Consider the following 11,347-nt stretch of genomic DNA (forward strand, 5'->3'; position numbering starts at 1 on the left):
AATTTGTCATTTTAATCTGTTCCCTTAAGAAATAATTCATTTAATTTAATTTAATTTTATCTTGGGAATTTTAAATGTGTGATTTTCAGATGAAGAAAGGTCAGAAATGTATAAATGTCATTCATTCATATATATATATATTATATATACACTGCCCTCCAAAAGTTTGGAAACACCCCTGGCAAAGTGTGGTTTTGGACGGTATCAGCATAAATCCTTATAATTTTTTTGGTGCAAATACATTAAAGTAACTTGACATTATCACTGAAGACCAGCAATAATAATTTTCATTTTGATTACATAATAATGTCAATATATACATGTGAAAGTCAGTCATGCCCCTTTGCCAGCTGTGATGCTGTTACTGGTTTAAACTTGGTCCAGGTTTGTAAAAGATTTTTGGGTCAGCACACCTTAATAGCTTCAACAATTGATTGCCAATTAAGTTTAGAATACAATGAACCAATCAGAACCCAGTTTAGGTCAGATAGCTGCTAATGCTGAATATTTTGAAGAATCGAAAATTTAAGTTTTTTAAACTGTTTATGTAATAAAACATGTTTTCGTAGTTTGTGTTGTCCCTTATCAGTGCAAAATTATCACAAATTAAAAAGGATTCATGCCAATATTGTCCAAAACCCCTCTTTTCTAGGGCGTTTCCAAACTTTTGGAGGGCAGTGTATGTATATATATACACACATACACACACACACACACACACACACACACACACACACTTTAACAATTTTGTATATATATATATAGTGACTTAATTTTTTTAAATCAAGTTGAAATGGCCAGTTATGAAGTCAAAAATTATGACTTTGTTCAACTTTTACATTTCGTTACATTTAACAGACTTTTTCCTCAAAATGTTGACTTTTTAAACCTCATAATTATTACACAGTATGTCATAATTGCGACTTTTTATCTCGTAAAGACTTCATATCATAATTTCGATTTTTTTTCCCATAATGACAAAAGCTCAAAATGATGACAGTATTTTTAATCTCATAATTATGACTGTCATGAATATGACACAAAAAGTTGAAATTATGACACACTAAGTTATATTTATGATGAAAAGTCGAAATGATGACGTAAAAAGTCATAATCATGACAAAAACACAAATAACTAATTTTGACTTTTTTCCTCATAATTTCAACTTTTTATCATAATAATGGCATGTGTCAATTATAGGATATTATAGGAACACAAAATTGTAAAGCACTAGAACATTTTATTTACAAAAAGCTATAACTTTTAAAAATAAATCAAATGTTAAATATTTTGAATATTGAATTTTTCAAAATACTGCCACTCCTAGTCAAAAAGATCATTTAAATCCTAAACTTATTTCCAAAAGCTTATAATTAACACTCTAAACGAGCTGAAGATGATGTCAGTATGAAGCAGATTAATGAGTTTGCAGAAGCTTCCTGCAGCAGATCATCCTCACAGTCAACACAGGATGGGTTTAATAAACACCTGCAGGAATGAAGGAATTGAAGCAAAAGGAATGAAGGAAATTAATCTAAAAGGAATGGATCTGAATCCACCGACAGCACGAGGCGGTTTGATGACACGGTCACGTGCCAGTCTCGCTCGCGCACGTCAGCGGCTTATCAGACAAACACGAGACGCTTTTATCACCATCACCAACATTAAATTCACTAAATCTGGCCTTCATGACGGTCAACAACATCGCGTTTAATACACAACACAATAACACAAGCTCTGAGGAATAAATCACACGTTTAGAGGAAATCAGTGACGCGCGCCAACAAACGGTCGACTGAAGCGATCGCGTGAAGCTCCAGATGGAGGAGAGCTGATATAAACACACACAACACGACCCTCAGCTAAAACACACACACACACACACACACACATATATATATATCCACAGAACAGACTCGAGCGAGTGTCTCCGGAAGCTCGTCGACGCGTACCTGAACACCGCGTCCTCTCTGCTGCATCTCGCGGGCGGTGAGAGCGCGTTTCTCTTGTTGAAGAGCTTGTGGAACAGCGTGGGGGCCATAATCGACCCTCAGTCTGGAGGAAAAGCCCGTTTGTGTTCAGTTCCTGAGGAACACTCCACTCCAGCGAACGGACTCCATTTGTGGGACAGTCATATGACTGCCATTAGTCACACGAGCTGCTTGGCAACGCCACTGCGCTCCGATTGGTCGATTTATTGCTGCGCTCCCCTCCGCGTTCCTGATTGGCTGATATTTTTGTTTATGGACCACGTGGTCAGAATGGCTGTGTTGATGTTTTGGGGTTGAATTTAAATCCGATGCATTTCATCTATATTATCAAAATCCATTTCCGCCACAGATCATAAATCATAATTATGACACAAAAGGTCGAAATTATGACACACTAAATCATATTTATGAGATATTTATGACATAAAAGTCTAATTTCGACTCTTTTTTTTATCTCATAATGACTTGTCATAATTATAGTAGTATATCATAATTTTGATTTTTTTTATAATAATTATGACAAAAGATCAAAATGATGACAGTATTTTTAATCTCATAATTATAAGTAAAATGTCATAAGTATGTCACGAATATAACTTAGTATGTCATAATTGTGACACAAAGTTGAAATTATGACACACTAAGTCAAATTTATGAGGTTTAAAAAGTCGAAATTATGACATAAAAGTCTAATTTCGACTTTTTTATCTCATAATGACTTGTCATAAATATAGTAGTATATCATAATTTTGATTTTTTCGTAATAATTATGACAAAAGCTCAAAATGTTGGTATTTTTAATCTCATAATTATGACTAAGTATGTCACAAATATGATTTAGTACGTCATAACTATGACACATAAAGTCGAAATTATGAAACTTATATTTATGAGATGAAGAGTTGAAATTATGATGTAAAAAGTCATAATCATGACATAAAAGTCATAATTTCGACGTTTTAAACCTCATAATTATTATGTAGTATGTCATATTTTTAACTTTTCATCTCATAATGACTTGTCAATTATAGTATATCATAATTTTGATTTTTTTTTTTTTTTAATAATTATGACAAAAGCTCAAAATGATGAGTTGGTATTTTTAATCTCATAATTATGGCTAAGTATGTCATGAATATGACTGACAATAAATCATATTTATGAGATGAAAAGTAGAAATCATGACATTAAAGTCTAATTTTAACTTTTTATCTCATAATGACGTCATATAGTATATCATAATTTCTATTTTTTCTAAATTATGACAAAAGCTAAAAATGATGACTTGATATTTTTAATCTCATAAGTAAAATCTCATAAGTATGTCACAAATATAATTTATGTCATAATTATGACACAAAGCTGAAATTATGACACACTAAGTCAAATTTATGAGGCTTAAAAATTATGACGTACAAAGTCATAATCATGGCATAAAAGTAATAATTATGACTAATTTAGACTTTTCCCTCATAATTTGACTTTTTAAACCTCATAATTATTACGTAGTATGTCAATTTCAACTTATAATGACTTGTCATAATTACAGTATATCATAATTTCGATTTTTTTTTGTCATAATTATGACAAAAGCTCAAATGACAGTATTTTTAATCTCATAATTATGACTGTCATGAATATAACTATATATAACACAAAGTCAAAATTATGACACACTAAATCATATTAATGAGATTGCTGACGTAAAAGTCATAATCATAAGTCACAATTATGACTCATTTAGACTTTTCCTCATAATTTTGACTTTTAAACCTCATAATTATTACAGTATGTCATAATTTTATCATAATAATGACGTCAATTATAGTATATACAAAAGATCAAAATTATGACTTAGTGTGTAGTATTTATGATTCAACAAAGCATGATTTTTCATAAAATATTCCACCCAATGCGAGGCATTAAACTCATGAGACACGAGCGTTTCATCCTGTTTTTGCACAAAAAGAGAATTCTGTAACTCAAGATCAGTTGCACAATATTCTTTATTTGTCTTTTAGTATTTGTTAATCTTTTACACATAAACATCTAATATAAATAATTTCATTTATAAGTTTCTCTTCCCATTAAATTACATGTAAAATGTCATATATTCCACTTTAGCTGGCACTGCAAGGCATCGCTGGCTTCTCATTTTCATCATAAAATCATCAGTGAAGTGCAGATTACGTAACTTCATTTCACATATGTTCCATAAGAGGACGAGTTGTATATTTATCATCCCTGCTGTTTGCTTGAACAGTCTGACCCAGATAAATACATATTCATCACTCTTGAGGTCTTCAGGAGAACAGCAAAGCTAAAAACACTGCATGGACATTATATTCAGATAAAAATAAATATGTGTAGAAATCTAACGCTGTTCACTGCGAGTCTGAGTCGCCCTCTGCTGGTCAGATTTGCTCCCGATCAAACTGCACTTGTGCTGAAGTGCTCTCAGATGGTGGAGAGGATCTATAAAGAACAGAAACACATGCCGAAGGGATCATGAATCCCCTTTCAGTGTCAAAAGTGTCTCTATGGGGAATAAGGAAGAGAGTTACCGGTTTGGCAGGAAACGTAAACGAGCGCGTTTGTTTCAGTCTGTGGAAAAAGGATTCTCTCTCACACTCGTCTGCAAAGACAAAGAATCTCACAGGCCCAGAGGGAATATCTGAGGATTCCTCTGATCTCGGCTGAACCCGCTCGTCCCGCTGCTCTGTCTTATCACGTCTATGGCTTGACACGTTTCGAACCCTCACAATATCACTGAACGTCACTTTTCTGCATTTTATTAGTTTTCTCTTCTCTGCAAAACACTGAAAAGAAAATGTTCTCATTATCCTGTGGATGTTATGATACTGTACACACACAGTTTGAGTATTAATCACCTTTTTCCCAGCAGGGGACAGAATGACAGGTCTGGTGTTCACAGGTGTTCTCTCCTGCACTGATCTCAAGGAAACAGATCTGTCATGTGATCTACTGTAACTGACACACGGAGAGAAACATGTACCTGATGCTACACCTGAGGCCGAGCGGTCAGAGGACACACGTGCAGGAGACAGCCTGAGAAATACAGCATATCATCTTTGAGATGAGCAGATCAGCACACATGTATACAGCAGAAAAATTTTATAGAAATATTGAAAATCAAATATTACTGAAAGATTTTCTAAGCATATTGTGTAGTTGTGCTTGGAGTCCAATGTTTAATTTGTGACGAAACGCAATGAAACATGACAAATTGTGACAATTTTTGGCCAGAAATTATGAAAATATGCAAAAACAAGAGAGAACAAACTAAATATTAATAAATATTATGTTGTAGTCAATGAATGCATTTTCCTCAGTTTTTTGTTTTTCTGTGCATTTTTTATTTTTGCATAGTAAAATAAAATCTGTAGCTATAGGTTTGTCAAATAATTTTGTCAGATAAAAAATTTAACCAAGTTTAATGTTTTGTTCTTCCCTCATATTTAAAATATAAAAAGATTAACTATTAAATTAAATATTAATAATAAAATATAATTAAATTATTAAAATCATATTAAATATTATATTTTAATATTAATTTTGAAAACAAAACAAAAAATTTATATATATTAATATAATAAATTAAAATATATTAAATATTAATATAAATTTGTAGGGTATTTGAAAACAAATCTCCTCTTTTGGACACTGCAACTACAGTCAAACCTAAATTTATTCAGACATCTTGAACATTTCATTCATTAATGGTATATAAAAATAATGGTAATAAAATATGACAAGATCTCAGAGTTAAACTGTGTCAGAAAAAAATTAATCTTAATTATGTCAGATAACACTTAAGCAAAACATGGTCAAAGTGTCTGAATAATTTTTGGTTCCAAATTTGTATCAATTTTACTGGTATCCCACTGAATGAAGAATGTTTGGGTTTAATATGTCACAGTTTACTTTATTTTGCTATCCTTACTTACAGAAATGAACTATAGTGTCCTGAACCCACTAGTAAAAATATACCAAAAATGTCTTAATAATTTTTGGTTTGACTGTGTATATTTTATATTTTATATACACACATATATATATATATATATATATTACACACATACACATACACATACATGTACACATACAGTTCTTTCTGGTTCTCAAATCTGATTGGCTGAGAGCCATGTGATATTCTAGTGATCCACCGTATTTTTACAAATACTACACTTGTCGTACCACAAACTGTAGTTTTAAGAGTTTTTTAGGTGAGAATGTAGTTGTTTAGACCTGAAATATGTGACTCTTATTTAATCATAGCGCCTATTTTATGATTTGTTTAGATGTTTTCGGAGATGCGAGCTCCAGGCCGTCAGCGGACGTTCAGTGCTCGAGTACCCGCCGAGAACAGCTTCATCTCAGCCAGTGCTTTGGGGATTTGCTGCTGGCTATTATAGTGGTTAAACATGAGATATAATTCATTTTGGGTACATGAAACAGTCTTTGGTCTTATTAATCTATTACTTGTTCCAGAGCAGATCAAATTGGGCTATGTTAAATTAATAATTTAATATTAAGGCTATTTTTAACTTACATCCTGTAAAGCACTGCTTTTGTACGCTTGACTGAATTGTACAATTGTGTTTATTTCCTTGTCATTTATATTAGCTATTGTTGTTAATATAAATATTATTTCATATAAATAATATGTTGTATTCAGTATTGAGAAAGGGTCCATTAGTGCGTAATATGGATTGAGTGAAAGTTACATTAATACACCATTAGATGGCGGCAAATTTTACGAGTGAATGAGTCAGTCGCAAGAGACTTTTAAATTGAAAGGACTTTTGTAAACAAAGGACATTGTTTTAGTTGTTTTTGCGCTGTATGTTATGGAAAATTCCCTTAACTGTAAAAAGGACTAATGCAAAGATCGCTTTCCTCAGCGGAGATTCAAACAGATTTTTATAATGGATATAATATTATGGACATCAACCTGAAGAGCGAATGTTATATCAGACACAGGTAATGCTCGCTCAGGCGATCTCTCTATCTAATACTGTACAGAATACAGTGAGTTTCAATGAAACAACATTCATTCGTTACTAGCTCTAAAGTGATGTTTTATAATTAGTCACACTCGTAGCCATGCAAAAATATGGCTGTAGATCAACACACTGTAATTACCTACAGTCGAACCACAGCCGTGCTGATATACAGCCATAACACACGGCTACGGGTGTGATATTGTTCATATTTATATATATATACACTTCTCAAACCCATTGGTGTAAATATGTGTGTATAAAAGCTTTACCTAACGGGTGACAAAGAAAATTCTCTCTCTTTCTCTTCAGCAGGGTCTAATGACAGTTCTGCAGGAAATGAACGAGAAACAGCCTTTCATGCACTGAAACGTTTGTGTGAAATGATCAGATCTGAATGAAACGCAGCCATGATGACACACCGAGAATGGAGGAGAGGTTTGGAAGCGGCTGCAGAGCGATATCCTGCGCGTGACTGAGATCAAGAAGAGTGGAGTTCTTCACACCGTCCATCAGTCCATCTCCAGGTAAAGCACTTCCTCCATCTGAGAGACACACAAACAAGTTTACAGTTAATAATGTTCAATGAAAACACTAGAAACACTGTATTTAATGAATTGTACTGAGATGAAGGGCTTTGGCTTGAATTAAGAATTATCATTCCAAACCCATATGCTGTTATTTTTTCTGTGGCATCCTAAAGGAAACACTCTGAAGAATCTTTAGCATCTTATAGAAACTGCATCTTGGAACAACTGTAATGTTTGGGTGAAGTAAACTACTAACGTATTAATTATACCATAATTGTCAGCTCTGCGAAACTCCTCGATGGATGAAAGCGTCGAGTCCTCGTCTGAAGCTGGAGAATCGACATCCAAGCAATCCAATAGGAAGCTGGAGACACCGGAGGGCATCACTATACCTGCTCAGCGACAGAGAACGGGTTTTCACATCCTGTGAGGAAACAAAACCGCGCAAAACACTGAACTGGGAGCTTCAGAACCAACTTGTGGAGTCCTGGCTGAAGTCCTCAGAGGCGCCGGCAGCAGACGTGCCCTGCTGAGAGCAGACGAGAGTATAGTTACGCTCTTTATCCTCCGTACGGATGTCCACAACAACTCCTAGATAGAGTTCAGTCAGTGACATCAGAGCTCTCGTACCTCGCCATGAGCTGAAGTCAACGTTCCTCCATTCAGACATCTTCCATCTGCCTTCATTACTCTGAAACTTGAAATGCACACAATATGACAATGGAAATAAAGAAACATTATGCATCTTACCACTTTGTGCTGGCGTTCACGTCAGAATGATCATATTTATGCTTTAGCTACCCTAAGTTTCCACCCAGGCCCTCTAATAATTTGTAATTATTACGTACACTAATTTGTGATCGCCTCAGTCTGCTATAAAACTCAAATGAAACCGGCTGCAGACTTCATCCCTGTATTATAGTCTGCGTTATTCCGCGTGTTCATCCATAGCAGCACAGCGACAGAATGTGTGCATTTATTGACAGATTGTTTTGATATCTGCATCTGTGGAGTTTTTTGTCATAAATGCAGTTTACTTAATATAATGTGGGAGGCATTCAAGACGGTTTCCTATCCACTGTCCAATCTGGGCTTATTTAATTATTTATGATCATTATTTATTTATTTATTCTTGCTATAGTTCATACTTCAGTGCAATAAAATTCTTAAAAGTTGTCATTTTATAATAAATCCAAAAGCAAAACAAACAAAAAGAACTATATAAGGGCGTGGAAATGGCAAATAAGCTAATGAGTGGTCCTCTGCAGCCATCTACTGGTTAATTTCATGTCATTTTTTTGTTAAAAGTGTTTGTTTTCCACCAGATGACAGAAATCCTCCACTAAAGCCCTGAGTTTAATTCATTTTTTTACGTGTATGCTAGTTGTTGCTTACTTCATTTGACTCGTACGTGTACACAGGAATTCGACACATGCGCAGTTTTGAGCAATCTCTCGCCACGAGTTACAATCCATGTAAATATATTTGTATTCTTTCATGCTAGAGTACAAATGAAGGCACTTTCTAACCTCTTCACACAATCTGTCGTCTATATAGGCCTCCATCGTCGCTGTAGCTTGCATGTGTTCTGGTCTGTTCTGTTTATGCGGTTTTTCTTTGACTACCTTGTGAATCGACGCCCCCAGGACACGACTGCCACCTTGTGGATAAACTAATTACTGCAAAAAATTAAATGCGCATGTGCGACCTACAAAGTACGCGCAGTGACTAAAATCCGGCGGTGCGCGTACAGTACGCACATACTCTTCTGAAGACGAAATTCGTAAAAAGTGAAGTATTCTTTGGGCTTAAAGCATGACACATTTTCCATATTATCTACACGAATTAAATGTGTTTAAATCTTCTTTAAAGTTAATTTTACTGCACAAATGCAGAGTTTAAAAAAACAAGTGTTTAAAACATTAGGCCTACATGTGTTGAAAAAAATATTTGAAAAATATTTTATATTGCCAATCTAGACAATTACTGTAATATAACGTTTGTATATAATCTTAATGTAGATATTAGCTGGTTATTTAAAATGATTAGAAATTAATTCAGTATGGATTGACTTGATAAGTAGGCTAGTGTTGTTCATGCCCACATTAGTATACAAACAATAGGGTAGAGTGGGGTAAAACGCCCCCCACCTGTTTTTCTCAAAATAAGCACTAGAGGTAGTCAATATACATTTTCACTGTTGCTATGCACTGCGGTTGACAACGGGGATAAACAAATCTTCTTGGAGAAGCTGACACCAGCGACGTATTTGAAGAGAAGAGGATTACATGATAAGCACTATAATTTTCAGATATTAGTAAACAAGTGTTTAAGAGGATATTGTTCTGCAGGATATCACAGTGATGTATGATAGATGAATAGTGAAGTCTGTAGTTTGAGAGGATATGTTATTTATAAGGAATATAATTATATTTAAAAAATTAAACTTTTTTTTAAAAAGTCGTAGCTTGTGGGGTAAAACGCCCCCCAGAGGGCATAGTTTCTCTCTATCATAATTACTATAATAACATATTTCTGTCTATCAAATCCTTTGTTTTACACTTAATGCAGTATAACTAGGTGGTAAAATCAAAATATTTAAACAAAATTAAAGAAAATAAAATAAAAATTACCTCAAGTGAGCATTAGGCTAGCTTGATAGCACAGTTAGCTCACTGATGGAAGGTGGTTAGGTGACCCAATGAAATTGGGTGGCTTTTAATGCATTTATTGGATATATTTTACTACATAAATATACAAATGTATAAGTTTAATATTTATTTAGGGTTTTCTGTTTGTCTTGGTGATAGTGGTGAACAAATACATCAATTATCAAATGTTACAAATTTGGATATGTTGGATATTCCTCAAATAAATATTAAAAATATTAAATATATAGGCCTATACATATTGATACATTACTTGCCTTTTACTTTTAGAGATTAAAAACGAGTCTGTTCATTTTGCTGTTGATCTATGAAGCAAACTGGCTGGTAAAGAAAAGGGGGCATTTTACCCCACCTTGGGGGGCGTTTTACCCCACCGCTGGGGCAAAACGCCCCCTTTGTACAAAAATATTTTCAGTCAAAATACTAATTAATTATGAAGGCTGAGCAATTTTAATATTTGGTGAATAACTCCTGCCATAGTCACTCAAAACCGGGATGGCAATTCTAGTCACATTTATGTTTTGTTTCACTGTAATGTCACATTTTCCTTAAGGGGGGCGTTTTCCCCCACTCTACCCTATATTATTATTTATTATTATGAAATCATACCCTCATTTGGGGGCTGAGCCCCACTAATAATGAAATCCTAGAATCACCCCTGGTGTAAAGCAAACAGTCCTGCTGAGCAAACATTACATAATATTTAATAACAACAACTCATGATTCGTTCAGCTCGGCAGGTTTAACTTTACTAGAAATCGTTTTGTAAATAATCGCACCTGTCTTTGTTGCATCCATATCCTTTTAACTTAGAAAGCTGGCGACCTCGAGGAGCACTTCGACTGCGTTTAGAGCCGTGTGTTTGGAAATCTAGGAGTTAAAATGACATTTATAACGAGTCGATGATTAAGGCAGAATTAGAGCTAAACACCGAGTCTCGTACAGGAGAATGACGGGGCAGCTGCAGCTCTCATCGGCGTCACTTTGCGCCCGGCGCTGCTTGCTCTGGAGGATCTCCTGACAGTCATGCTGGAGACACTGTTACTCTACAACACTGAATCAGCAGCGCTACTTTGTTACCGGTAGTGCTGTCCTTAAAGTGGGCGTGGTCCACGCTCGAGGAACGTAACCA

The 11,347-nt window shown here is 34.6% G+C and overlaps 2 protein-coding genes across 8 annotated transcripts in view; both read right to left on the minus strand.

The window, feature by feature from the left end:
- The window catches only part of fnip1 (folliculin interacting protein 1), a 35,992-nt gene extending 33,835 nt beyond the window's left edge, over window positions 1-2,157 (minus strand). For both annotated transcript variants that reach the window (XM_048166848.1, XM_048166846.1), the window contains exon 1: window positions 1,954-2,157. In XM_048166848.1, coding sequence (XP_048022805.1) covers window positions 1,954-2,042 — 89 coding nt within the window. In that variant the 5' untranslated portion in view covers window positions 2,043-2,157. The remainder of the gene's footprint in view (window positions 1-1,953) is intronic.
- Window positions 2,158-3,868: 1,711 nt separating this feature from the next.
- On the minus strand, window positions 3,869-11,327 carry LOC125253528. 6 transcript variants are annotated; one of them, XM_048167536.1, is made up of 10 exons: window positions 11,159-11,326; window positions 10,995-11,085; window positions 8,177-8,243; window positions 8,024-8,075; window positions 7,816-7,938; window positions 7,439-7,561; window positions 7,289-7,346; window positions 5,021-5,061; window positions 4,884-4,942; window positions 3,869-4,811 (listed from the first exon to the last, which is right to left on the minus strand). In XM_048167536.1, exons 1-10 carry the CDS (start codon window positions 11,241-11,243, stop codon window positions 4,407-4,409), a joined length of 1,104 nt encoding a protein of 367 aa, XP_048023493.1. In that variant the 5' UTR covers window positions 11,244-11,326; the 3' UTR covers window positions 3,869-4,406. The 6 variants fall into 6 exon arrangements, with proteins under 6 accessions (XP_048023493.1, XP_048023490.1, XP_048023492.1 ...); XM_048167537.1 differs by having other exon boundaries at window positions 3,962-4,467; window positions 4,557-4,811; window positions 4,884-5,061; window positions 11,159-11,317; XM_048167533.1 differs by having other exon boundaries at window positions 4,884-5,061; window positions 8,177-8,237; window positions 11,159-11,327.
- Window positions 11,328-11,347: the final 20 nt, after the last annotated feature.

Source organism: Megalobrama amblycephala, linkage group LG18 (assembly GCF_018812025.1).
Source record: "Megalobrama amblycephala isolate DHTTF-2021 linkage group LG18, ASM1881202v1, whole genome shotgun sequence".
Taxonomy (NCBI): domain Eukaryota; kingdom Metazoa; phylum Chordata; class Actinopteri; order Cypriniformes; family Xenocyprididae; genus Megalobrama; species Megalobrama amblycephala.